Here is a 27,849-nt window from a genome sequence, read left to right on the forward strand (position 1 = left end):
CGACTGGCTCCGGGCCCTTCTGGGACTTGAGGTTCCCAAGGGGACCCCTCCCCCCCCCCCCCCCCCCGGTCAGATTTGATCCGAACACCCCCCCCCCACTAGGAGACCAGCTGCTGGGGTCGAGCCTGGGTCCCCCCCCCACAAGCAGGTGTAAGCGGGTTTCTGAAGGCTCGGGGAGCCTTTGGATTCTTTCTCCCTTGCGTGACGTGGCCGCTTTAGAAACGAGGGACCCGGTCCCGGTTGGGCATTTCCGGCTTTGGGGGGGTCTCCTCTGGCCATTCTGGAAGAGACAGACTGGTGATCCCTCAGAACCGGAAAATTTTCTTCTTTTCTCTTCCCTTTTCCTTTCCCCTTTTCTTTCCCTTTTTCTTTCCCTTTCCCCTTTTCTTTTCCCTTTCGTTTCCTCAATATTTATCCTCGGGTACTTTTTCCTCCTGTTTTCTTGCCCCTGTCTCCTCGTGTCTGAGTGAGCGGCCTCCCAAAGTTCTTTTTGGAAGTGGATGAGAGAGCGAAGGAAGGCAGGCTGATACACACTGTGGGGGAAGGCCGAATTTTAGGTGCAGAAGCACCTCACGTCTGAGCCGAGGGTCTTCCGGGGTAACCCGCCAGCCCCTAGGATGATGATGATGATGGTGGTGTTTAAGCGCTTACTGTGTGCCAGGCACCGTTCTAAGCGCTGGGGTAGATAGAAGCTAATCAGTTTGGACACAGTCCATGTCCCACATGGGGCTCGTAGTCTTAATCCCCATTTTACAGTTGAGGTAACTGAGGCCCAAGAGAAGCGAAGTGACTGCCTAAGGTCGCACAGCAGACAGGTGGCAGAGCCGGGATTAAAACCCAGGTCCTTCAGACTCCCCGGTGAGCCGGTGCGCAGGCCCGGACCATCGCGTGGTCAGGGCAGACCGGCTGGTGACTCTGGAGTCTCCTTTGGCCATCTGAGCCGCGGGTGCTCCGGGGGGTTTCAAAGAGGAGCCAGAGAGTCTCCAAAATTCCGGTCCTCCACTCTCTATCTATCCAAAAGCAAGGTTGGAGGTAATTTCGCTTTTTAACCCGAGTCGGTGCTCTCGGTTGTAACGGAACCAGGTTTCGGGGTGCTCTCTTCCGGGATCCTTTTCCCTGACGATGGCACAGATTGAGGGGTGACTACGTGCCGAGCACGGGGCAGAGGGGGCTTAGATCCAACTAGGTTAAGCCCCCGTCCCTCACCGGGCTCACGATGGAGAAGGGAAGGAGAGCAGCTGTCTTACCCTCATCTAGCAGATGAGGAAACCGAGGCAACCTGAGGTGATACATTCGCCCCCCCGAGTCTCCCGACTTCCGGTCCCTTGCGACCACCCCGATCCGTCGGCCTCAGGCACCGACGAGCCAGCCCAAGGTGGAGCGGGCCAGTCGGCCCCGAGGGCGGATCGGCCCCGAGGTCGAGCAGCCTCTGTCCCCCTTCCCCGTCCCTCCTGCCCCGGCCGGGTGGTCCTCAGAGGTGAGGAGGTTGGGGAGTGGATACACGTGGGGCTCGCAGTCTCCATTCCCATGTTGCAGATGAGGTAACTGAGGCCCAGAGAAATGGAGTTACTTGCCTCCGAGGTCACACGGCAGACAAGCGGCGGAGCCGGGATTAGAACCCACTCCCTTCTGACTGTACTACGCCATGCCGCTTCTGTAGAGCCATTGCAGGGAGTCACCTGTCTCACCCCTGCAGTTAAGAAGGTCCCGAGGAGGAGACTTGCGGGGATGACCCAGGGAGCGTGGAAATCGTCTGCCGTCACACTTCTTTTCAGTTAGCTGAGCGATCCCAATGGGCGGGCTCCTTCAGCCCACCGGCCACGTTGGGAAGCAGCATGGCACAGTGGATAGAGCTCGGGCCCGAGAGTCAGGAGGACCCAGGCTCTAATGCCGGCTCCACCGCTTGGCCGCCGCCCTGCCCTGTGCCTCAGTTCCCCCATCTGTAAAATGGGGATCGAAACTGTGAGCCCCGTGCGGGACAGGGATGGTGTCCAACCCGATTTGCCTATACCCGCCCCAGCGCTCAGTATAGTGCCTGGCACATAACAGATATCGTTGTTATTGTTGGTGGTGGTATTATCAGCACCCCCAGCGGGGCTGGCCCCAGGGCATCCTCGGCAGTCAGGGTTACTCTGAGCTTGACAGAGCCCCTCCTCTAGCCCAACTGTATTTATCGAGCGCTTAACCGTATGCAGAGCACTGCTCTAAGCGCTTGAGAGAGTACGATATAACAGAGACATTCCCCGCCCACCCAGTCGCGTCCCGTACGGTGCAGGGCGGGAACCCGAGAGCTCAGCCAACCCCGGCGGACCTGGGGGCTTCTTGGAACGTTTTTGGCGGGCAGGGGGGTTTGCATTGGGATTTAACCTAGTGGCGAATAAAGGGCGTCCGGCAGGGAAATGATCAGGCCGCACAGTCGGATCCCTCCCGGCTCCGTCCTCCCCTGGGAACCGATCAACCTCATCAGTGATACCTGTTGGTGAGAGGAAGGCGAGCTGCGTGTGGAGATTTTAGGCAAGAGAGAAGAACACTTCCTTTCGGTTGGGCCTGGACCCCGGGGTGAGATCCGGGACTTTGGAGGATTTTCAGTGGAGCAGTCCCGGGGTGTCTCAAGTTCTGCCTCGGGGCAGCTGGCTGGACTTGGCGAGCTGGCAGAGTCCTTTGAGGGGCAGCGAGGGGGCTAACTTGGCTTACGCAGGGGCCACCCGGGCCGGTCTAGGTCTGGGCGCTTGATAGCCGCCTGCCCTATCTGGTAAGGGACCGAGTACTCTAAGCAGACGGGGAAGGGAAGGGCTTAGTACAATGCTCTGCGCACAGTAAGCGCTTAATAAAAACGATCGAACGAATGGCAAGTCCTTGCTCCGGAGGCACTTGTGCAACGAGCACGGTGGGCTTCCTCTCCTCCTCTAGACCCGAAGCTCGTTGTGGGCGGGGAATCTGTCCGTCGTATTGTTGTACCGTCCTCTCCTAAGCACTTAGTACAGTTCTCCGCACGCAGTAAGCGCTCAATGGATACGATTGAATGAACGCAGTAAATGCTCCGTGAAAACGGTTGACATTCCGACCCGCCGTGCCTGTGGAAGCTGGATGGAACCGGCCCACTCGTTCGCTCAGTTGTATTTATTGAGCGCTTACTGTGTGCAGAGCACTGTACTAAGGACTTGGGAGACTGCAGTATAACTGTAAACAGGCATATTCCCTGCCCACAATGAGTTTACGATCTAGAGGGGAGACAGACGTTAATATAGATAAATGACATATGAATGTAAGTGCTGTGGGCTGGGGTAGGGAGATGAATAATGGGAACAAGTCAGGGCGATGTAGAAGGGAGTGGGAGATGAGGAAAAGTGGGGCTTAGTCAGGGAAGGCCTCTTGGAGGAGATGGGCCTTCAGTAGGGCTTTGAAAGGGGGAGGGATAAATAGACGCCCAGCTTTTTGTTGTTTTTTGGTATTTTTTAGGTGCTTACTATGTGCCAGGCACTGTACTAAGTGCTAGGGTAAATACAAGCTAATCAGGCTGGACACGGTCCAGGTTCCCCTTGGGTCTACGGTCTCAAACCTCACTTTCCACATGAGGGAACTGAGGCCCCGAGAAGGGAAGTAATTTGCCCAAGGTCACCCAGCAGACAGATGGCAGAGCTGGGATTAGAACCTAGGTCCTTCTCACTTACAGGCCCGGGATCAATAATAATAATAATAATACCGTTATTTGTTAAGCACTTACTATGTGCCGAGCACTGTTCTAAGCGCCAGGGTAATCAGGTCCCACGTGGTGCTCACGGTCTTAATCCCCATTTTCCAGGTGAGGTAACTGAGGCTCAGAGAAATCAAGTGACTTGCTCAAAGTCACGCAGCTGACAAGCGACGGAGCCGGGATTAGAACCCACGACCTCTGACTCCCAGACCCGGACTCTTTCCACGTGACCTATCCAGATTCACACAGCAGCCGTGGTGGAGCCGGGAGTAGAACCCAGGTCCTTTTGAATCCCAGGCCCGCGCTCTCTCCACTTAAGCTCACAAGAAGGGAGGAGGAGGAGGGAGTTGTGGTGGCCACTGGCGATGGCCCTCGGTGGCCCTCAAGGGTCGGCCTCTTGGTCTCGGCCCATCTGGGAGCATCCAGAGTCCCGCCAGGGTTCCTTTCCCGGGTCAGCTCGGCTGTCCCGTCGCTGGCCGAGGGCCTGGCCGTTAAGAGGAGCCAGCTTCGGAGCCCCTCCCGCGGGGTCAGCCGACCCCCACGCCCTCCGCCGCTCCCCCGACGTGCGCGTCCCGCTAAGTTGTCGCTCTCTTCCTCCCCCTCCCCGCGTCTAGTCCGAAGGAGAGTCTTCCTCCCAAACCCGTGAAGAAGGAGAAGGAGCCGAGGACCCGGCATCTGCTCATGGACCTGCCCCTCCCCCCCGAGCTCCCCGGCGGGGACCCGTCTCCCCCAGACTCTCCGGAACCAAAGGCCGTCACGCCACCTCAGCAACCGTACAAGAAGAGACCAAAGTAAGTGTCTGCCCCTCTCTGGCCGAGCCCTCCTCCCCAGCCGAGGTCGCCGGGCGGATCTCTGACCGCGCTAGCCGACGCCCAAGGGGCCCCAGGGGGTGACCCGGCTGAGGCCCCGCCGGCCCCTTTCGGGTCGGGGGAGAGGACGGCCGCTCCGGACGTGAAGGGAAGGGTCCGTTACGCCGCCCGTGTCACCCGAGCCCGCGCTCTCCCCCCTAGGAGGCTTGAGGCCGGGCTACAGGGTGGGAGTGCCGGGGTCCAGCCCTGCCCAGCGGGCGGTGCCCGGCGTGGACGGGTTTCCGCATCACACCCCTCGCCCGCCTCGGGGCCGCTTCCCTCGCTCTTCGGTCCCGGCCCCGGTTCCTTGTAAGGTGGACGGCAGAATTCACGGAGCGGCCTCCGCACGTAGAGCCCGGTTCCGGGTTCCCTGGTGAATCGAGGAGGAGATGGATTCGGTCCCTCCCCTTGGCGTGCCTCCGCTCCAGTAAGGCAGACGGTGGAACGGTTCGCTTCGGGTCGGTCCCCGCCCTGGGAAATAAAGTGCAGGTTGGGGACGGGGCCGCCCCCGGGTTTCAGTCCTCCCGGACCGCCGGAGTGGGCCGTCCCAGCGGGCGTCGTGGTCGCCGTTCCGTGCTCACGTCACCTGCCAGTGGCTCGGGCCGACGGCCACACCTGGAGTGAAGCCCCGGTGTCCACAGACCTTTCCGCAAGTCGGGCTGGCCCCGCTCAGGTGTAGACCCAGCCCCGCTGGAGCCTGGGTCATTCATTCATTCGGTCGTATTTATTGAGCGCTCACTGTGTGCCGAGCACTAGTCTGAGCGCTTGGAAAGTACAGTTGGGCAACAGATAGGGACAATCCGTACCCAACAGTGGGCTCACAGTCTAGAAGGGGAGCGAGACAGACAACGAACCCAAACAAGCAGACAGGCGTCAGTAGCGTTAATATAAATCCATAGAATTATAGATATATACCCATCATTAGGAGAAATAAAGAGAATAATAAATATGTACATATAGACACAAGTGCTGTGGGGTAGGGAGGGAGTCGGGGCGACGGGGAGGAGGAGCAGAGGAAAAGGAGGGGCTGGGCTGGGCCTAGTCCCAGCACACCACAGGAGCGGCAGTGCAAATACGCTACCGCAGTTCTCCTCCTCCTCCTCCTCTTCCTCCGTGGTATTGAGTTCTTCCTTTGTACAAGGCAGTGTGCAAAGTGTTTGGGAAAACCCAGCAGGAGTAAAAGACATTGTCCCTGCCTTCTAGGACAAGGCACAATGGATAGAGCACGGGCCTGGGAGTCAGAGGGTCATGGGTTCTAATCCCGGCCCCGCCGCCTGTCCGCTGGGCGACCTTGGGCAAGGCACTTCACTTCTCTGGGCCTCAGCGACGTCATCTGTAAAATGGGGATTGAAACCGTGAGCCCCGCGTGGGACGGGACTGTGTCCGGCTCGATCCGCTTGTATCCACCCCAGAGCGTGGCACGGTGCTGGCCCAGAGTAAGCGTTCGGCAAATACCGTTATCATTAGGCACTTTCAGTGTAATGGGGAAAGACTGGCAGGTTGAACTTGTTCACAAAGAGCGGAAGCAGGAGGAGGAGCAAGGATGGAGCGTGGATATAGCAGGAGGAGAGAGAGCAGAAGCAAACTGTTTAAACGCTAGCGCCGAGGATGGGTTTAGTACCGATGCGCTAAGGGTGGTTGGCGGTTTCGTGCGGCTTGGGGGGAGGAGGAGAATTGATCGGGGAATAGTTCTTGGAGTTGAGGGCTCTGAAGATGGGCAGAACTGTGGTCTGCCAGCGAGGGAGGGATGAGAGCAAGTTTCCGGGTGGGAGAAGGGTGTCAGCAAGGGGTGGGAGGGAGGAGAGCTGAGAAGGAGGTCCAGTTAGGTCCGCTGAAGAGAAGCGAAGCTAGCCAGCTGGGGAGAAACAGGTGAAGACCGCCGGTATGAGAGCTGGTGGACATCCATCGGTCATCGCTACTTAATGTGTGCCTATTGGGTGCGGAACACTATACTGAGCGCTTGGGACAGTCCAGTAGAGTTGGCATATCTGTTGTCTGCCCTATAGGAGCTAGCATTCAAGTCAGGGAGACAGACATTAAAATAAATTCAAATAGGGGAAGCAGGATATGAGCGTAAGTGTCCTGGGGATGGGTTGAGTATCAAAGTGCTTTAAGGGTATAAATGACACAGAGGGAGGGAGAATTATAGGGCGGAGAAAGGAGAGATTAGGAACGGCTCCCTGAAGGAGATGTGATTTTAACAGGGTTTTAAAGATGGGGAAAATGGCATCCTGCTGGATAATAATGATGGTATATATTAAACGCTTACGATGCGCCAGGAATCCTTCTAGTGCACTAGTGTGGATATGAGCAAATCGAACTGGACGCGGTCCCTGTCCCATGTGAGGCTCGCAGTTTCAATCCCCGTTTTACAGATGAGGGCACTGAGGCACAGAAAAGTGAAGTGACCTGCCCAAAGTCACACAGCTGATAAGCGGCGGAGCTTGGGATTAGAACCCGTGACCTCTGCCACTTGCTCTTTCCACTAAGCCGCGCTTCTTCTCTAAACGCTTTGTACACAGTAAGCGCTCAATAAGTACGATCGAATGAATTGAATAATCATAATGTGACAAGAGATCCCCTCTCAGGGTTGCACTTGGAGAGTTTCCAGTCCTCAACCGGTCCCGGCTACGGGAGGGAGAGTCAAGCAGAGGCCTGTCCGTTCCATTCCTAGTTTGGGCAGCGGCTAGCGAGTGGAAGGCCACCTGCTACGAGTTAAAACTCACCCGTGCTGGGCAGCAGCGCTGTGGGGGAGAATCAAGGGCAAGTACTCGCTTACCGTGTGGAAGGGGGTGATGGAAAACCACTTTCGTATTTTTACCAAGAAAACTCTAAGGATCCGTTACCGGAAGGATCGCAGATGGAGAGCGGGGCGTTCTGGGAGAGATGCGTCAGTGGTGTCACTGTGGGTTGGAAACAACTTGACGGCATAAGATAATATGACAAGAGAAGCAGCGAGGCCTAGTCAGTCCTATTTATTAAGCGCTTACAGTACGCAAAGCACTGTACTTTGCGCTCGGGAGAGTACTGCATAACCAGGTTGGGCCCAGATTAGTTAAACAGCTTGCCCGTGACCCCACCGTTGCCTCCCTCTCCCCTAGTACTCACAGAGTGATAGAGCTCAGGCCGGGGTTCTTATCCCGGCTCTGACACTTGTTCACCGCGTGACCTTAGGCAAGTCGCTTCACTTCTGCACGTCAGTTACCTCATCTGTAAAATTGGGATCAGGACCCTGAACCCCACGTGGGACGTGGACGGTGTCCAAGCTCGTGTCTACCACGGTGCCTGACGCGTCGTAAGCGCTTAACGAACACCCCCTGAGCAAGAGCTTGAGCCGCAGCGGCGGGGCTGGTGGCGAGGGAATGGCAGATTAGAGTAAGGGGGAGGAATCGGTGGGATTCGATGGCTGCTTGAATGTAAGAGCCGAAGGCAGCGAGGAGTCGGGGATGACGACAAGATTCCCGACTAATGGGACTGCAAGGCTGGTGGGTTCATCGAGGAGAACGGGAAGGTCGTCGTGAGGGCGGGGACGATAGGAACCCCCACCTCGGACACGCTGACGCCCAGGTGCCGCACGGCGATGTCCCGGAGGCCCAAGGAGCTGCCCGTTTGGGGCAGGAAACCTGCCTACCGACTCTAATGTTGTTCTCTCCCAGACGCTTAGTACACTGCACTGCACACGGTAAGCGCTCAAATATAATCGACTGATTGAACAGTGGGAGTGAAGTCAGGGCTAGGGAGACAGATCTGGGGAGTCGTCTGTAGGGAGTCGTATAATTCCAACAGCCCACTCTCGCACTGAGGAACTTATTTATATCTGTCCGTAGCACTTCTGTATACGTATGCTTGCTGATTTCTTGATTTTTTTTACCATTGGAGTTTAAATATTTTCCTGCGTGTCACCTCTGTTGGATGGTATACCCTGAGTTAAATGTCTTTGCTCCCTTTGTAGAGCAAGAGATGATAATATTTGTTAAACACTTACTATGTGCCAAGCACCGTTCCAAACACTGGGGTAGACCCAGGTTGATCAGGTTGGACAAGTCCCTGTCCCACATGGGGCTCACAGTCTGAATTGTGAAGCAGCGTGGCTCAGTGGAAAGAGCCCGGGCTTTGGAGTCAGAGGTCATGAGTTCGACTCCCGGCTCTGCCACTCGTCGGCTGTGTGACCGTGGGCGAGTCACTTCACTTTTCTGTGCCTCAGTTACCTCATCTGTAAAATGGGGATTGACTGTGAGCCTCACGTGGGACAACCTGATTACCCTGTATCTACCCCAGCGCTTAGAACGGTGCTCTGCACATAGTAAGCGCTTAACAAATACCAACATTATTATTATTAATCCCCCATTTTACAGATGAGGGAACCAAGGCCCAGAGAAGTGACTCCCAGGCCCGGGCTCTATCCACTAAGCCCCGCTGTTTCTCCAGATGGAAGGGCAGGGGAAACTGTCCAGAAAGCCCCTCTCTGGGTTCTAGGTGGGGATTTGGAGGACACCCTCCTCCTCTCCCCCCCCCCCCCCAAACCCAGATCGCCCCTATCGCCCTTCCTCCCCAAACCCGTTTTCTGGTCCGTTGCAGAATCTGCTGTCCTCGTTACGGAGAGAGGAGACAGACGGAAAGCGACTGGGGGAAGCGCTGCGTGGACAAGTTTGACATCATCGGGATTATCGGCGAGGGGACCTACGGGCAGGTGTACAAAGCCAAGGACAAAGACACCGGTAGGGAGCGTGCTCATGAAGGACGGGGGGCGGGGGAGGCGGCCCACCCCCTCGTTGGCCCTCTGAGGTCCCCGCCCGGCCCCCACACCCGACTGGATGGAATCGTCCCGAGGCCCTCGAAGGGGTGGTCAAGCCACGGCCGAATCTGCGCGGGGTCTCCCGTCCCTCCCGGGTCACGTTGGTTCGCCAGCCGCCGCCGTCCCCCTCAGAGAGCTCGGATTTCAGGACACCTTCGTGTCCCTTTTTCAGCGGGCATCTGAAGAACCGGGCAGGTGGTGTCGTCATTCAGTCAGCCGGTCGTATTTATCGAGCGCTTACTGTGTGCAGAGCACTGTACTAAGCGCTTGGAAAATGCAGATCGGCAACAGAGACGATCCCTACCCAACAACGGGCTCACGGACTAGAAGGGGGAGACAGACAGCAAAACGAAACGAGTAGACAGGAATCAATAGCATCAAAGTAGATAGAATTATAGGCACCTCATTAATAAAATAAATAGAAGAATAAATATGTACATATGTACGCAAGTGCCGTGGGGTGGGGAGGGGGATAGACCAGAGGGAGGGGAGGAGGAACAGAGGAAAAGGGGGGGGGTTCAGTCTGTGTTTTCCCTGAGCTGGCATCCGGGGCCTGGTTGGTGCCCTCCGTTCGGATTTCCAGTCACCTTCAATCGTATTTATTGAGTGCTTCCTGTGTGCAAAGCACTGTACTAAGCGCATGGGAGAGTACGCTAGAAAAATAAACAGACTCGTGTTTGACAAGCCCGCGTCTGGCTTGCCAAAGCCCCGGACTGTTCCTCCTCCCCTGCCCGTTTCTCCGTGAATTAACCGCCCCTCCGACTTCCCGCTGGCCGGTGGGAGCGGGAGAAAGGCGGATAAAGGGCGAAATTCCAATTTGTACAGTTTATTACTTCTGAGCTGCTTCCGCACAGGAGGTGCGGAAGAGGGAGACCAGCATCCGCATCGAGACTCGGGGGGTTATCGGTGTGCTTTAAGTAGCCGGATGCCGGGACATCCGGGCGTAGGCGTGATCCCCTGACGGGGACGCGGGCCTCGGGGGGCGGCCGACCCTCTCCGCGGGGGCCCCGGGGGTCCCGGGCGGCAACGACGGTTTACGGACAGCGGGACGTGTCTCGGCAGGGGAGTTGGTGGCTCTGAAGAAAGTGCGTCTGGACAATGAGAAAGAGGGCTTCCCGATCACGGCCATTCGCGAGATCAAAATCCTCCGGCAGTTGATCCATCGCAGCGTCGTCAACATGAAGGAGATTGTCACAGACAAACAAGACGCGCTGGACTTTAAGAAAGACAAAGGTAAGGGCCGCCGGAGATCCATCGGCGCTCTTTATTACCTTTTGCGGAACACTGGGCCAAGGGAATCGGGGAAGGCGGATCTGGGGGCAGGGGTCCCGCTTTGCCCTTCTTCCCCCGCCCCGTGCGGTCCGCTCTGGGAGGTTGGACCAGCCGGGCCTTGGGGCCGCTCTCCGACCGAAAACGTTGAAATCTGGGCAGCGGAGCGGAGGCCTCTCCCAGAGTTGAGCAGCCCGCCTAAGTCATCCCTTCCTCGGTTGTGTTCCCAGAGCGGCGTGGGGACCTCCACATCTCGCCGACTCACCCGCAACCGGGGAGCAGGCTCGGGGGAAAGAAAAGCTGTCTGACTTTCCCGGCACGGGTTCCTTGCGGCCTTGGGACAGGCCTCAGCCGGCAACCCCAGCCGTCGGGGGCTGACCCTTCATCGACGATAGTTGCCCTTCAGGTTTGGGCAGCCCGAATCTCTGCCCAGCGGGGCCTTAGGGTGGGCCACGACGAGGGTCCGGGGGAACTCGGGCCCGACTCGCGGCCGGAAACTCGGTCAGTAACGTGACCCCAAGTACAACAGGGCTCCCCTCTTTTTTTATGGTATTTGCTGAGCACTTACTATGTCCCAGGCACTGTACTAAGCACTAGGGGTAGCTACAAGCTAATCCGGTCGGACACGGTCCATGTCCCACATGGGGGCTAACGGTCTTAATCCCCATTTTACAGATGAGGCAGCTGAGGCCCAGAGAAATGAAGTGACCGGCCCAAGTCGCACAGCACACAAGGGGCAGGGCCGGGATTAGAAGTCAGGTCCTTCTGACCTCCTGGCCCGTGCCGTATCCATTAGGCCACGCCACTTCTCTACTGCCTTTCTCTTTGCCCCTCACACTGGGGCAAGGGGGACCCCGGCCCGGCACCGTGCCGGGAACCACCCGCCGCCTGGCCGCTCCCCGCCGCCTCCACAGTTGCGCGGGCCATTCCGCGTGTGGGTCGCCCCGGTCACATGCATTTGGGTCACCTGGGCCGCCGGCAGACGCGCGAGGGCACACCTGGGAGCCACCTACCCGGTTGGTCAATGAGTGACGCGGTCTTGGGAGCGTTCGATGGAGACAGTAGATGTGATCTCTGCCCCCCAGGTAGCTTCCAGTCTAACTGGGGGAGACCGACCCCGAAACAAATTAGGGCTAGGAAGAATAATTACTATTATTATCATTACGGTATTTGTTAAGCGCTTACTCGGTGCCGAGCACCGTTCTAAGCCCTGGAGCAGATTCAGGTTAGGTTGGACACAGTCCCTGATCCACGTAGGGTTCACGCTCATAATCCCCGTTTTACGGATGAGGGAACTGAGGCCCAGGGAAGTGAAGCGACTTGCCCGAGATCACGTGGCAGATACGTGGCGGAGCCGGGATTAGAACCCGTGAACTCCCGACTCCCAGGCCCGTGCTCTATCCTCTAAGCCACGCTGCTTCTAGAACTGTACATAAGGCCTGAGGGGATCGTGAGTGCTTAGGGAACAGGGAAATGCTCCAGCGGCAGTCGAGGGAGTTAGTCGGGAAGGAATAGGAATTAATCAGAGAGGGCCTCCTTTCAGGGATGTGATTTCAGAAGGACTCTGAAAATAGAGCTACGGTCGAACGAATTTGAAGTGGGTGGGGGGGCGGGGGGCGGGAACGAGAGATCGGCGGTGGGAGAGACCGGGCCAGAGTGGGTTCGTTTGCGAGAGCCAAGAGCGGGAGCTGGGGTGAAGTCGGAGAAGAGAGAGGGAAAGAGGGAGAGAACCGATTGAGGGTCTTAAAGCCAATGGTCAGGAGTTTCTGGTTGACGCGGAGAGGACCCACGGGCCAACCTTGGGCGTTTCTGGGGAGCGGGGAGATTTGTAGAGAACACTGTTGAAAGGAAAAGATCTGAGGAGCAGAGGGAAATTGGGACTGAAGAGGGGAAAGACTCACAGCGGGGGGAGGTCAAGGGAAGGGGTTTGAGGCAGCAGACAAGTGCCTGGACCAGTATGGTGACCTGGAAATGTGAAGCGAGAAGCGACGGGATTTGGCCACAGGCTCAGCTTGCTCCCACACCTCACTGATCTCCTAAAACCCAGGCCGCACATCCCACTCCTCTAACGCCAACCTAGTCTCTGTACCTCGGATTCACCGGTCCCACCTCCGTCCCCTTACCCCCATCCCTCCTCGGGCCTGGGATTCCTTCCCCTTCCGCATCTAACGGTCCGCCGTTCTCTTCATTTTCAAAACCCTTCTTAAAATCACCTCTCCTCCAAGAGACCGTTCCCGACTGAGCCCTCATTTCCCCCGCCTGCCCTCCCCTCTGCGTCGGTCGATCGATAGATCAGTCGTGTCTATTGAACCTTACTATGTTGTGTGCGGGGCACTGTACTGAGTAAGCACTTGCGAGAGTACAACACAACAGCCACATTCCCTGCCCACAACGAGCTGACCGTCTAGACGGGGAGACAGACGTTGATAAAAATAAATTGATTACGAATACGGACATAGATGCTGAGGGGCCGGGCGCGGTGATGAATAAAGGAATCAAGCCAGGGCGACGCAGAGGGAGGGGGAAAGAGGAAGCGAGGGCTTAGACAGGGAACTGTTCACTTGGCCGTGGACCCCCTTCAGCACTTTGTTACTCACCCCAACTTCACGGCACTTGCGTAGATGATGTTCTCATTTTTAACTCTTCCCCCTCTCTGTAATTTATTTTAACTTTTGCGTAGCCCTGCTCCTTGTGGGCATCTACCAACTGTGTTGACCGGTACTCTCCCGGGCACGCGGCAGGCATTCGATAGGTACCGCTGATTGATCGACTGACCGAGTCGGGGGTCCTGGGCGAATCGGGCGTAGCCGTGTCCTCTCAGAGGCTGGGGAGGGGGCTGGCCCGTCCCCACCAAACCGGACAGTAGGATCGGGCAGCCCTTATTAATAATAATAGGGATGATAACGTATTGGGCGCCTACTGTGTGCCAGGAAGATATAGAAAAATCAGGTTGGCCCCAGTCCCTGTCGCACGTCGGGCTCACGGTCTTAATTCCCATTTTACAGATGAGGGAACTGAGGCCCAGAAAGATGAAGTGACATGCCCGAGGTCACCCAGCAGACAGGTGGCAGGGCGGGAATTAGAATCCATAACCTTCCGACTCCCGGGCCCGGGCTCTACCCACTGGGCCACACTGCCCATCCCCGGAGCCGTCCCCGCCGGGGCCCTGGAAGCCCCCGTCGATCCCAACGTCCGCTTTCCCCGCAGGTGCCTTTTACCTTGTATTTGAATACATGGACCACGACCTGATGGGGCTGCTCGAGTCCGGGCTGGTGCATTTTTCCGAGGACCATATCAAGTCTTTCATGAAACAGCTGATGGAAGGATTGGATTATTGCCACAAAAAGAACTTCCTGCATCGGGACATCAAGTGCTCCAACATTCTGCTCAACAACAGGTAGCGGCCCGACTGGCTGGCCCGGGGCGGGGCGGACCTCTCGTCAATAATAGTTACGGCACCTGTTAAGCGCTTACCGCGTGCCAGGGGCCGTTGCGAGTCTCGGGGCAGATACAAGATAATCGGGTTGGACTCGGTCCCTGTGCCACACGGGGCTCGGCGTCTTAATCCCCATCTTACAGCTGAGGAAACTGAGGCATAGTGAAGCGACCTGCCCACCCGGCGGACGAGTGGAGGAGCCGGGATTAGAAACCGGGTCCTTTGATTCCCAAGCCCGTGTTCCTGCCGCTAGGCTCCGCCGCTCCTGCAGGGTGTTCTGCTCGCTCTCTGCCCCCGCGTCCCCTCCCCTTCACCAGTACCCGGGGCTCAGACCCCCTGCTGCCAAGGAAGCGGGCCCCTCCTATTTTGCGGGTGCTTGTGAACAGTTCTTAGAACAGGCGTCTCCCCCGAGGGGGTCCCTCTGCATCCGTCCCCCGGTCACGGTCGGCTTACCGACGACCACCTCGCCCCGCGTCGGCTTGGCCTGTGCCTGCCCGGGGAGGGGGTCCAAGCCCCAACTTGGAAGTGGGGCCGGAGCGGGGCCCGGGGTGAGTAAAGGGGTTCTTACGCCGGGGGTGGTGACTTCGGTGGGGCTGGTTCTGACAAGCCCCAGCCTGGTTTCTCTGCCCACTACCCCGTTTCCTTTTTTTTTTTCTTTTTTTTTTAAATTTAAGTGATATTTAAGAGCTTACTATGTGTCAAACGTTGGAGTACAAGGTAGTCAGGTCGGACACGGTCCCTCTCCCGCGTGGGCTCGCAGCCGGAGTCGGAGGGAGTAGGATTTAACCCCCATTTTACAGATGAGAAAACCGAGACACCGAGAAGTGAAATGACTTTCCCAGGGTCACGGCAGGCAAGTGGTGGAAGCGGGATGAGAACCCGGGTCCTCCCAGGCCCGTGCTCTTTCCACTAGGCCACGGTGCTCCTTTTCTGAGTCCTCGAGGGCCTCGCGCCGTCCCCCGTGCCATTCTTGCTCCTCGGAGCTGGAGGTGCCGTCGTGGCGGGGGTCCTCTGGGGAAGGGGGCTCTAGCGGGGTCAGACGGGTGCTCTGGATGGGGAGGCGTGCATTTTGACTGCCCGGTTTCTCTCCCAAACCTTCTTGGCTCTTGCAATAGCCAGGTCGGCCCACTACAGCCCCAGTGTGGACCACGATAATAATAATAGCGGTATGTGTTAAGCGCTTACTGTGTGCCAGGCACTGTACTAAGCGCTGGGGTCGATACAAGGTAATCGGGTTGCACACAGTCCCTGTCCCACGCAGGGCTCGCAGCCTTAATCCCCGTTTCCCGGTTGAGGTGACCGGGGCACAGAGAAGCGAAGCGACTTGCCCAAGGTCACAAGCGGGCGAGCGGCAGAGCTGGGATTAGAACTCAGGTCCATCTGACCCATGGTCTATCCACTGAGCCACGTTGAAGGGGATAGCTTTGGGGGGGACGTGTTCCGGAGCCGAGCCGTTGAGCTTTCCTCCGGGGCCCGGGACGGATACCCTCTTTTCACCCCCCGGGGTAGAGCCCGGCCTCCACAGTTGACCACGGGCGAGGGCTGGACGACTAACTCCGTGTGTGTGTATGTGTGTGTTTTTTTCCCCAGCGGGCAGATCAAACTGGCGGATTTCGGACTCGCCCGGCTCTATAGCTCCGAAGAGAGGTGAGGCGCTGACCGGGCAGAACCAGGGAGGGTTCGAGGATCTGGCCCCCTGCTCTCGGGGGGCTTCGGGACTCGGCACGGCGAGGGAGCCGCGGGGCCCGTTATTAGCCGGCCGGGTGGTGAAACGTGACCCGGCTCGTCGGTCTTCTCGTTCAACAAGCCCGACCGGAATGGAGAATGAGTGGGAGTTGTGACTTCCTCGACTTCCTCCCGGTCCGCGTCGGTATCGGGCGGGTCCGCTGTCTTGCCGCTGGGCAGCCACGGCAACGGATGACCTCCCCATCTCCCTCCCCTCCCCTCTCCCGACTCTGGGCTTGAGTGACAGGAGCAGCTCTCCTTCGGGGACTTATTTTTTTTAGTAATCGTGGTATTTGTTAAGCTACACTCGTGGGTAGCAGGGCCAAGCGGTCTAAGCGGGCAGGAGAACAGGGCAGGTATCGATCCCCCGTTACACAGCTGGGGAAACGAGGCCCAGAGAAGGGAAGCGACTTGTCCCGGGTCACGCAGCAGGCAGTCTTTGGAATCAAGCGGTCGAGGGTTCCGGGCCGGGGGACCGAGAGGAGCGTCATTGCCGCGTGTCTCCCGTTTCAGCCGACCGTACACCAATAAGGTCATTACGCTATGGTACCGACCTCCAGAACTGCTGCTGGGAGAGGAGCGTTACACGCCAGCCATAGATGTCTGGAGCTGTGGGTAAGCAGCCCGAACCCGCCTCATCCGTCCCGTTTCCTCTCCCTCGCCCGTCTTTCACCTCGGGACCGAGAAATGCGTAGAACGACCCCGGAGCAGCGAGAGTGGGCCAGAAAGCGTTTTCCCAAAACTTGCACCTTCCCTCTTCCTTATTCCTCCCTCCCTCGGTCCTTCCCGACATTGGCGATAGCCTCTCCTCCACCCTCAACCTGCCGCGTGAAAACCACGGTCCTAAAAATAGTGAGCGTCGGGTTCCCCTCTCCCGAATTTGGAGGGAAATGGTGGAGGGGAGAGAGGGAGAGGGTCTGCGACTACCCACCGAAGTCAAATGAAGCTTGAGCTAAATTTTAGTGACTCGAGCTGGGTGCGTTTGTGTTCTGGACTGTTTGCTTTGATAGTATTAGCATTTAAATTGTCACGACTAAGGCTCTAAAGTTAACGCCCCGTTAAGATGTACCGGGAGATGGAGCTCTGATCTCAGTTCACCCAACCCTGCGGGACAGAGGGTCACTTTTACCGCAAGGGCTGGAGAGAGCGGCAAGCGGGAGGCTGCCCGTGGCCGGGCGTCGAGAGGCTGGGGAAACCAAGCACCCAGTCTGGGCTGCCGCCCATCCGGTTGGGCCCGAGCGATCCCCCCTTCTGTATCGGCGGGAGCTCGCCGTCTGCGTCCGGCGGGGGGAGGCGTCCTGCAGGCGGGCGTTCCCGGAGCCGGGTTCTCTGAGGGAACTCGGTACCGCCGGCACAGCCGATGTTCTCTGCGGTCCGGAAATCCAGCTGCGTCCTCCGCTGCCTCTCACGTCGCCGGCGGCCACCATGCTGGCTCCTGGAGCCGAGCAGATGACTCGGCAGTTCTCGCCAGAGCCGGAATCGGTTCCGGCCCCATCCCTCTTGGAGCGGGAAGGGCCCGGAGGGGGCGGCGCAAAGCCGGTGCTGCAAGACACCGGCGAGGCCCGGTCGACGGGAGCGGGCGCCGGCTGATCCGGGCCCCCCGCCGGCCGGCCCGTAGGTTTGCGGGCCCGAGCCCAGTTGCTCGACCCCAGAAGGGCATCCCTTGGGCCTGGAAAAACTGTTGGCATCCGGCTTGGGCACCCCGCTCCCAGATGTCTCCCGTCGCCAAAGCGCAGACCCAAGGCAGAGAATGGGGAGGTAGACCTGGGTCTTTCTGGAAGCGAGCACCCAAAAAAGAGGTTTTGGCCATTGTTACCTCTCACAGCAAGCGCTTTCCACCTGACCCGTTGCCCGCCGGGGGAGAATTAAGTGGTTGGTTGTGTTTTCCGCGAGACGAGAAAGTGATTTCTCCAGAACAAAGGTGTGACTGGGTGGGCCCCCTCCGCTCTCCACCGGACATTTGCTTGGCTGGGGAAATGCAGATCGCAGCGGGCTGGGGGCCGCGGACCCCTGGGGGAGCCGTCCCGACCCGGCCCCGGCTCCCGCCGCCCGCGGGGCCCGGAATCGGCCCCGCTCTGCTGCGGAACCCGAGGAGGGGCCGTGCCCGGCCCGCCGGCTCCCTCGAGTAGAGGCCGTCTGCCGCGCCCTCCCCGTGCCCGCACCCACCGGGCACCTTGCACGAGACTGAGTTTGGGAAGAAGGGGCACGCTCCGGGTTCCCCATCCTGACCTGTCGCTTTTGCTCCTCCCAGCTGCATTCTCGGGGAACTGTTTACAAAGAAGCCCATTTTCCAAGCCAATCTGGAACTGGCACAGCTAGAACTCATCAGGTAAAAGCCGCGCGCGTATCTGTGTGACCCGTGCACGTGAGCACGCGTGAGAAAGTGTGCGTAGGCGATCCCCGATGGGGCAGCAGATCCGCCCCATTTATATGGAGAAACGATAAGCCCCTTGGTTATTGTAGCCGCTGTGCTAGCGAGACTTTCCCCGGTATGTCTGAGTCTCTGTAGGGTGTTGGCTAGCCTGGGGGCTCCAGGTCCTTTCACACTGGAGTCATTGATTACTTTGCCAGAGGGGTGCGTGGGATAAACCAGTCGGTCGTATTGACTGATTCAAAATAAAGTCTGGGGCATTCCCAGTCACCCGTTCAAACTCGGCTGCCCCGAGGCACGGGGAACCGTGGCCGGGCCGCCTCATTCGTTCATTCGGTCGTATTTACGGAGCGCTCACTGTGTGCGGAGCACTGGATTAAGTGCTTGGGAAGTAGGATTCGGCCTCCCCTCGCTGAGCCCGGGGCCAGCCCCCGTGGTGACCGGAATTCGGCGAGGACCGTGGAGGTCCCTGAAATCCCCCCGACCGCCAAAAGCAGTGGTCTCTCGTACCCCCGTGTAGTTAGCGGAGTCGGGAGCAGCCGCCGTGGACGTCTACTATCCCGCACCCGGTTGGCGAGTCCAGAGCGGAGCCGGGATTCCGGTGTTTGGGGATTTGGGGTGCCGATTAATGGCCAACCAGGGGTGGCCGAGGGCAAGGGAGAGAGATCTCTTCTCTGTGGCCCGCCTGCACCCGCCTTTCGGTAGAGACAGCCAGGGGCCGGGGGCGTGCGGGAGGCGGCGGGGGCCGGGGGGGGCGCTGACTCACGGCCCGCCGGGTCCCCGCTTCTCTCGCAGCCGGCTGTGCGGCAGCCCCTGCCCGGCCGTGTGGCCCGACGTCATCAAGCTGCCCTACTTCAACACCATGAAACCCAAGAAGCAGTACCGGCGACGGCTGCGGGAGGAGTTCTCTTTGTGAGTCTCACAGGAGCGGGTCCCCGGCGCCCTTTTCACTTAGCAAAGCTTTCTCTCTCAGCCTCGACCCGGGGCTCTGACCCGCGGTCCTGCCCCTCCTTCACCACAGGGTAAATCCCCCGTCCCCTCCGGCCGCCAGCCTGTTCCAGCCTGGGAGCGGTGGGGGTTTTCTAAATCAGAACGGGGGCCGGAATAAGAGCCGAGGAACCTGGCCGCGTCGCCCGGACGCTGTCTGGCTCAGGCGACCCCAGTCCCGTCCCCCGAGATAAGGTCCGGCGATCCGATCGAATCCAGGCGCGATTCAGGCCGAGACGGCCAAGCTCCCACCCGTTCTGGCGAATGGAGGCCCCGATCCCGGTGCAGCTGGAAATTCAGGTCTCCCCTGCCTGTCGTCCCTTGACGGTGGCAGAGACGCCCACCCTCCGCCCATTCTAGGACTCTTCCGTTTTCCGGTTGTTATTACGGTATTAAGCGTTTACTACGTGCCAGTCACTGTCCTGAGCGCGGGGATGGATACAGATCAGGTTGGACTAGGTCCCTGTCCCACGTCGGGCTCACGGTCTCCGTCCCCATTTTACAGATGGGGTCACTGAGGCACAGAGAAGTGAAATGATTCGCCCGAGGTCACTCAGCAGACACGTGGCGGTGCCGGGATTAGAACCCGTGACTCCCAGGCCCACGCCCTATGGCCGCGCCAGGCTGCTTCTAAATAATCGCGTCATTTGTTAAGCGCTTACTTTGGGCCAGGCGCCGGGACAGATTAAAGCAAATGGTGTCGGACACAGCCCCTGTCCCCCCTGGGGTTTGCACTCTTGATCCCCATTTTGCAGATGAGGTATCCAAGGCCCAGAGAAATTAAGTGACTTGCCCAGGGTCACACAGCAGACGTGGTGGAGCTGGGATTCGAACCTTCTGACTCCCAGGCCCATGTTTTATCCACTGAGCCACGCCGTTCCTACCTCCTAGGTGCCGGGCACTGCTTCGGCCCCGAGGGATTCGTCAGGGTGGGTGCTTGCTAAGTGCCAAGCACCGTGTTAAGCCCCGGACCGGGTGTGAGGTACAATCAGACCAAACGACGTTCCTCTCCGCCCCCTTCCGGTGCTCCGTCGCAGGTGGGGAGCGCAGGTATCTTAGCCCCGTTTTCCATTTGAGGAAACGGAGGCCCAGGGGCGTTAAGTACCTTTCCCGGGGTCACAGAGAAGACCAGCAGCTGGGCTGGGACTACAGCCCGGGGCCTCCGGACCCCCGGTCCCACGCTCTCGCCGCTGAGCCGTAATACCGAGAGTTAGCGGTCGGGTTGTCCCGCTAAAGGAACCGTTCAGAAAGGGCCCCGTCAGCTACCCTTCCGCTCCGGTTCCCAGCCAGGACACCTCGGTCACCTTTCCGGCTAAACCGCTTCGGAGCCAGTCGCTTCCTCTCCCTCCCCTCTCCCAGATGTGCCGCCCTGTCCGTCCACCCTCCGATCACCCTGAAGCTTCGGTGTCCCTCCCCTCCCCTCCCCTCGCCGGCCCGGAGGCTGCTGCTAGACGCGGGTTCTCGCGGCCCGGGGACGGGGATGTTGGAATCGCCTTGTTCACGGTAGCCCCGTGCTGTCTGGTTCTCCCCCGCCGCCCCCCCAGCATTCCCTCGGCCGCCCTCGACCTGCTGGACCGCATGCTGACGCTGGATCCCAACAAGCGGTGCACGGCCGAGCAGGCCCTGCAGAGCGACTTCCTCAGAGACGTCGAGCTCAGCAAAATGGCTCCCCCGGAGTAAGTTGCGGGATTGGCCGGGAGCTGGCCCCGAGGGGAGAGCTGTGCCCTGGGCCCCTGCAGGCCGAAATCTGAGCCGTCTGAAACACCCGGGGGGACAGAGTATGGGGGAGGCGCCTCGTGGACGGCCTCGGATTTCCCTTTCGTCGGTAGACTTAGCGTCTGTCGTCCCCACGGCACGCGTCCTTGAACCCGCGATCAGGCGGTCGGCCGTATCTGAGTGCCTACCGTGCGCGGAGCGCTGTACTGAACGGTTGGGAGAGTAGGCCAGCAACATAGCAGACGCATTCCCTACCCACAGCTAGCTCGCAGTCCGGAGGGGGAGACGGACGTTGATATAGATCAGTTATAGGTATGTACGGAAGGGTGATGGGGCTGCGTCGGAGGATGGATAAAGGGAGCGAGTCAGGGCGACGCGGAAAGGCGTGGGAGGAGAGGAAAGGAGCGCTCAGTCAGGGAAGGCCTCTTGGAGGAGATGGGCCTCCGATAAGGCTCTGAAGAGGGGCGGAGTCGTCGTCCGTCAGATACGAAGAGGGAGGACGCCCCAGGCCCCCGGCGACATCCCCACCGGTTCACTGTGTTCCCTTCCCTTGGGATTTCCACGCCAGCGTCTCTGTGACCAACCCCCCCACCTGGTCCCCGCGCCCTCCCGCCCCACCAGCCCCTCGGCAGGCGTCGGGGTCCCCCCTTGCCCTCCCGGGCAGAGGGGCAGGAGCCGTCGAAGGCGTCCCCTCCGCTCCTTGCTTGTACAGGGAACGGTGCGGACTCCGGTTCTCACGTCAAACTTCCGGGCCTTTATCGGCGCTGAGGGAGGGGGAGAGAGAGCGAACGCTCGCTCAGAACGGCGGGTGGTAGGGAGAGGCGTAATCAGCCTCTGCGGGGTCGTGGCTGGGGACGCGCCGCGGCGCTAAGAAGAGGGGGGCTAACGGGACCCAGAAGCTGCCCGGGCAAGCGGCGGGTTCCCCGGGGAAGGAAGCCGGGTGAGGCAGAGGGAGCCTAGGCCTCGGCCCTCCCTCCCGGCCCCGCCGGTCTGTAAATGATTCTGAAGCTCCGGCGACGGTGCAGGGTGTCGGGCCGGGCCGGCCCAGGCCTCGGAGCGCATCCCCAGCTCAGCCCTCCCTCCCCCGGGCTACTTGGAGAGAGAGGGAGGGCCCGGGGGCGGCAGCCAAGCCCCGGGGGATCTCCGGGCCCCGGCCGGCAGGGCCGCTCCGGGCACGGCTTGCCGGAAGGCGTTCATTCGTCCCCGGCGGTTCTCCTTGCTTCCCCCGTGTCCAGCCTCCCCCACTGGCAGGACTGTCACGAGCTGTGGAGCAAGAAGCGACGGCGGCAACAGCGGCAGAGCAGCAGCGCGGCGGAAGAGCCGCCGCTGTCCAAGGCCTCGCGCAAAGAAACTACCTCGGGGGCCAGTCTGGAGCCTGTGAAGAACAGCAGCCCGGCCCCGCCTCAGCCCCCGCCCGTCAAGGATGAGCCCGGGGCGGGGGACGCCACAGGTCAGAGCCGCTCGAAGGTCGCCCGCGGAGGCCTCTGGGTGACGGTGATCGGAGGGGAGACGGGTGACCTCCCGCGTGGACCTGGGGTGTGCCGAGTTCCCTCGCCTGGGTCGGCCCCACCGGGCCCCCGTCGGTCACCCGGGTGGCCCGGACCGGAGGATGGGCCGGCTGGGAGTGACCTCTTTCGGCCGTCGACCGCTCCGGCTCCCTGCCCCTCCCTGTTCGGCCCCTCCCCTCAAGGAGACCCCTCGAAGAACTGCTAAGGCAGTTCTTCCCCCCCGCGCCCCGTCAAACTGGCTGCTCGTCCCTGGGGGATAGCTCCCTGTTTTCGAAGGCGAGGATGAGACGAGCGGTTTTTATCCGGAGGCCTGAGGTCTTCCTGGGTCAGGCATCCCGGGTAACGGGGCGAGGAGGTCGGCAGATGTCGCGCGTGACGCAGCGGCTAGAGCCCGGGCCTGGGAGTCGGAGGCACCTGAGTTCTGATCCCGGCTCCGCCGCGTGTCGGCCGTGTGACCTCGGGCGAGTCGCTTCGCTTCTCTGGGCCTCGGTTCCCTCGTCTGTAAAACGGGGATCCGAGACGGCGAGCCCCACGCGGGACGGGGGACGGTGTCCGACCCGATTATCTGCTGACTACCCCGCCGCTTAGAACGGCGCCTGGCGCGTAGCGCCGAACGGGTCCCGCGGTTACCGTCGGTAACTGAAGCGTCATGGCCTCGGAGGGGCAGGATGGGTGGCCGGCGGGACGGCCAACCCGCCGTTCCTGTGAGGGGAGGCCCCGGGGCACCGGCTACGGACGGTCGCGGGCTCTGGGGACGCGGGGTGCCGGGGGCGGCCGGCCTGGCGGCGGTCCCGCTCGGGGCCGGGTGAGCCCCCGCCCTCCCCTCCGGTGACGGTGCCGCTCCCCTTCTCCGCGCAGGCCTCGGGGACATCACGCAGCAGCTGAACCAGAGCGAGCTGGCCGTGTTGCTGAACCTGCTGCAGAGCCAGACGGACCTGAGCGTCCCCCAGATGGCACAGCTGCTCAACGTCCACTCCAACCCGGAGATGCAGCAGCAGCTGGAGGCCCTCAACCAGTCCATCAACGCCCTGACGGAGGCCACCTCCCAGCAGCGGGACTCGGAGCGCCTCGCCCTGGAGGAGGCCGCCAAGGAGGCCCCCCGGGCCGCCACGGTGGCGCCGCCCGAGCAGACGGTCCCCGACGCCCCGGGCACGGCGGGCGACGTCCAGAACGTCCTGGCGGTCCTGTTGAGCCAGCTGATGAAGTCCCAGGAGCCGGCGGGAGGCCTGGAGGAGAGCAACGGGGAGAAGAGTGGGCCGCAGGGGTCTCGGAGAAGTCCCGCGGTGCCGCAGGAGGAGGCCGCAGGTAAAGAGAGCCGGCCCCCGGCCCCTCCGGGAGCCCCGTAAAGCCCCGGGGCGGCTTCTCCGGGTCCTTATCGGTCAGTCAGGGGAGTCGGCCCGAGGGATTCGGCGTAGCGGCCGAGATTGGATTTCCCGTCCCTCGGGGCTCGGGCCGTACCCGGCCCCCGTGGCCCTTGGCGGCCCTCGCCCCGGGTAGGCGTGATGGGTTCCGGGGCCTCGGCTCGGGGTCCGTCTCCGATCCGGGACGGGTTCCACGTTCAGGCGCCTGACCTCGGGACCAGACCGTCCTCCCTCCCTCCCTCCCTCCCTCCCTGCGTGCGGTCTGATAGACTGGTGGGCCCACCCCACTCCCGTCCCAGACCCCAGAGCGGTCGCCCCCCGGGGTTTCGGGCCAGGGCCGAACCTGGTGAATCGAGAGCGGGTCGACGAGCCCGGTGAAACCGAGTGATCGTAACGCTTCCACACGAGGCAGCTTTGGCCGTCCTGGGGGTAGGAAACGCCCGTGCCTCATTTTTCGCCCCTCTTTCCCGGGCCCAGAGTACATCGGGGTGGGAGGACTGGAAGGGCTAGAGGTCGTGGACCGAAGGCAAGGCGTCGTGTCCCGCCCCGCCGCCGGGGTCGGGCTCGGCTCGCGTCTCAGTGGCTCAGAGAGGGCCGCGGCCCTTGGGGCAGCCACGACGGCCCGCGGGGGTTCTCGGGAGGCAGGTGCTAGGCTAGGTGCCGGGCAGGGAGAAGGCCTGGTGCTCTGTATCGACCTCCGCCCCAAGAGAAGGGAGCTCACTGAGCTCTCTGAGGCCCCGTGGCCCAAAGCGCTTCCGTTCCGGACCCCAGCTCCTCCCCGGCTCCCTGCCCGAGTGAGTGGTGCCAGTTGAATTGGTGCCGGAAAGGGAAAGGCTCTGGTTTCCTCCCCTAAACCAGGAGGAGTTCCCCAGCCCCTGCGTTCGCTAGCCTATCTCAGCCGACCCGTGGCTCTGGAAGGTGGAGCTGCCTTCTGGAAGGGGAAGGCAGTGGAAGTGATTTGCCTCCCTCATCCCTCCCCGCCACTGCCAGTGCTCTGCGCGCAGTAGGCGCTCGATAAGTTCAGTTGAATGAAACCAGGTGGTCTGACCGGCCCGTCCAGTTGAGGGCCCCTCCTCCTTCCCTTTGGCCCACGCCCCTGTTCGCTGGCTCCTTCCCCCAGGCAGCGTCCCGAGGGAGAGGGAGGACCTGTCCGTCGGTCGGGCCGGTTCCCGGGAGGGACGGTAGGATCCCGGTCGTCTGAGACTGGCCCCGCGCCAGCCCCGGGGCACGGGTCGCTGTGAGGCGACCCGTTTTTAGCCCCCGGGATCGTGGACTCGAGGGGACCCCGGAGAGGAGGACGCCCTCCGGCTCCCGCCGGGGAACCGTCTCCGTCGCTCTCACCCCTTCCTCCGGCTGGTCGGCCGCCGGCCGCCGAGCTCTCCCTTCCCTCCGGTAGCAGGCGGGGAAGCCGAGGGTCGGCCCGAGGGTGGGGCCCAAGGGTGCCGAAAGATCCCGAGTCCACCCACGGAGGAAGCACGTGGGGAATCCCCAGGGCGCCACGGGGATCGGCCGGGACGCTTTACGCTGCCAGCTTTGCCTCCGAGAGTAGAGCGTCTCGATGTTTTTTGGCCTTCTGCAGCTCCAGCGAGCCAATGCGAAGGGCGGGGTTGCTCAGAAAAGTATCTCTGGCAGGTCTCGGGCTCAAGGAGGGTATAAGGCCAGGGGAGGGATCGGCCACCGAGGCTCAGAGGGCTTTCCCATCCAATTCCCCCCTCGCCGGAAAGGAATCGCCCCAGCCGCTCTTGAGGATCCTCCGCGGGGGAGGTTGGAATCCCCGGGGAGGCGGCGGCAGGCCCCGCGGGGGAGGGGATGGGCTCCCCGCCACAGCCTCGGGAAGTCCCCGCTGAACGTCGGCCGCTTGGCCGTCCCGGGGGGGGTGGATCGGGATCCCTGTCCCGGGAGGCCCCGTGGGGTGTCAGCGGCGGCTCTCCTCGTCCGCCCGGCACGCCGGGCGGCTAGCCCCCGTTCCCCTGGAGGTGGCCCGGGACCGAGGGCCAGTGGATGGAGAACCCAGACCGGGGAAGGACAAGGCTGAGACCAGGGGCAGTTGGGGAGGGGGGCAGGAGAATGCCCAGTCAGTCAGTCAGTTGTATTTATCGAGCGCTTACCGTGTGCAGAGCATCGTACTAAGCGCTTGGGAGAGTACAGTATAACAGTCAACAGACACATTTCCTGCCCACGATGAGCTGACGGTCTAGAAGGGGGTTAGAAGGTAGGGGGCCGGGTCAGGGGCGGGAAGAGTGACCTAGCTCGGGAGATCGGAGTCACCCTGTAAGGGAAGGGATGAGTTTGCCTGGTTGATGCGTCCGTCCCCGTCCCCCACCGCCACCCGGAACCTCAGAAAATTTCGCTTCTGGCCGACCTCCAGACCCCCCAGGCGCCGCTGCTCTGCAGGCAGAATGCTTCCGGCCCCTTCTTCCTCTGTGCCTTGGTCTCAACTGGCTCTTGGTCCCGAGCTGTGGGCCCCACTCGGGGGAAACCGACCCTGGAAGGCCGAAGAGGAGCCCCCCCACCCCCCCCGCCCCCCCAAAAGGGGCTCCAGGAAGCCTCTTGAGCTTATAACGTATTAGCTGTCACAGCCGCACCCAGAACCAGCCAGGGGACCGGGGTGCTCTCGATCGTTTAATTGTTTTCACTTGCCCACTCTTGCGTGATCTGATCCTCTTCACTGCTGGGTGGTGCGCGTCTGTGCGCACGCGCGCGCTCACGCAAGTCTGGGCACGACTTGAGGGGCGCGTTCCCCGGGTGAATTTCAAGCCGGTGTTTTAAAGGAGTTACCCTTCCACAGCCTGTCCTCCCCACGTCCTTCCGCCGGAGAAGAGACCCCCCGAACCTCCGGGACCCCCGCCGGCGCCGCCGCCGCCCGCTCCGGTCGAGAGCGATCTCCCCGGGGCCGCCCCGGACCTGAACCCGGCCGTGACGGCGGCCCTGCTGCAGCTTTTGACCCAGCCCGAAGCCGAGCCCCCCGGCCACCTTCCCAACGAGCACCAGGCCCCGCGGCCCGTGGAGTACGCCCGCCCGCTCCCGGCCAGGACTTACGGCGCCGACGGGCCCGAGGCGGGCTTCGGCTCCGCCGACACCGACGACCGCGGCCCCGGCCCGGCCTTGACGGAACCTCTGGCCCAGACCCTGGCCAAGGGCAGGACCTTCTCGGGCCCCGCGGGCCACCTCGGGGAGGCGAGCGGCTACCAGGGCACGGGCTCCGTGCAGTTCCCCGGGGACCAGGACCTGCGCTTCGCCCGGGTGCCCCTGGCGCTGCACTCGGCCGTCGGGCAGCCCTTCCCGAAGGCCGAGGGGGGCAACAACGCCGCGGTGCCCGCCGAGGCCAAGATCCAGAACTACGGGGAGCTGGGGTCGGGAGCCGCCGGTCCCGGCGGCTCAGGCGCGGGGCTCGGCTGGGGGGCCCCCGCGCAGTCCCCCGCTTACGGGAAGCTCTACAGGGGCCCGGGGAGAGTGCCCCCCCGAGGGGGCCGGGGGAGAGGGGTTCCTTATTAACCCAAAGACTCCACTCTCCCCGAGGCCTCCCCGCAACGCTCTGGCCCTCTGCCCCTCAGCCCCGAGTCCTTCGGCGGTATCGTCTGCCCGGGTGAGGTGGTGACACTTGGCCACCGCTGGGTTCCGAGTCAGGTCCCCCCGCTTGCTTGCTCGCCTAAGAGATGACCCCGGCCCTCCTCCCTCCCCGTCGGGCCGGGGGGGGAGCGGCCGTCTCGGGCCCGGGCACCGGCCGGGGGGGCGGGGCGGCGGGTCACGGAATCGTTCTCGCAGCTCAGAGCCCTCGGTTAGCGAGGGGGGGGGGGGGGGAGAGGGATCCGGCTCTCGGGCAGAGGTCAGAAAAAGGCGGCTCTTCCACCGTCCTCTCCTCCCCTCCACCCCGCCCCCCCCCCACCCCCCATCTTCCGGTGAAGTGTTTGATTTTTTGATTCCCTCCTCTCTCTTTTTCGTTTTTTTTACAAAATCGATGAAATCGGAGCCATGGCGGCCCCTCCTGGGCTCAGGGAAAAGAAGCGAGGGCGCGTGGGCTGGCCGGGGGTGGGGGGAGGGTGGGAGTCTCCTCTACCTCCGCCCCCTCCCTTCACTCTCCGTGCCTCTGCACGTCTTGCTTCCTTGTGGACCCGCTGCTGAGGACACAGCCTCTCTTT

At 61.4% G+C, this 27,849-nt stretch overlaps 1 protein-coding gene across 1 annotated transcript in view; it reads left to right on the plus strand.

Annotated features, from left to right (window-relative positions):
* Positions 1-27,505, plus strand: part of CDK12 (cyclin dependent kinase 12) — a 36,150-nt gene extending 8,645 nt beyond the window's left edge. Inside the window, exons 3-14 of the mRNA XM_029075281.2 lie at positions 4,309-4,485; positions 9,121-9,260; positions 10,400-10,570; positions 13,814-14,003; positions 15,633-15,689; positions 16,281-16,382; positions 18,019-18,096; positions 18,934-19,050; positions 20,670-20,801; positions 22,077-22,291; positions 23,208-23,654; positions 26,499-27,505. Coding sequence (XP_028931114.1) covers positions 4,309-4,485; positions 9,121-9,260; positions 10,400-10,570; positions 13,814-14,003; positions 15,633-15,689; positions 16,281-16,382; positions 18,019-18,096; positions 18,934-19,050; positions 20,670-20,801; positions 22,077-22,291; positions 23,208-23,654; positions 26,499-27,205 — 2,533 coding nt within the window. The 3' untranslated portion in view covers positions 27,206-27,505. The remainder of the gene's footprint in view (positions 1-4,308; positions 4,486-9,120; positions 9,261-10,399; positions 10,571-13,813; positions 14,004-15,632; positions 15,690-16,280; positions 16,383-18,018; positions 18,097-18,933; positions 19,051-20,669; positions 20,802-22,076; positions 22,292-23,207; positions 23,655-26,498) is intronic.
* The last annotated feature ends 344 nt before the right edge of the window (positions 27,506-27,849 follow it).

This window comes from Ornithorhynchus anatinus, chromosome 11 (assembly GCF_004115215.2).
Source record: "Ornithorhynchus anatinus isolate Pmale09 chromosome 11, mOrnAna1.pri.v4, whole genome shotgun sequence".
Taxonomy (NCBI): domain Eukaryota; kingdom Metazoa; phylum Chordata; class Mammalia; order Monotremata; family Ornithorhynchidae; genus Ornithorhynchus; species Ornithorhynchus anatinus.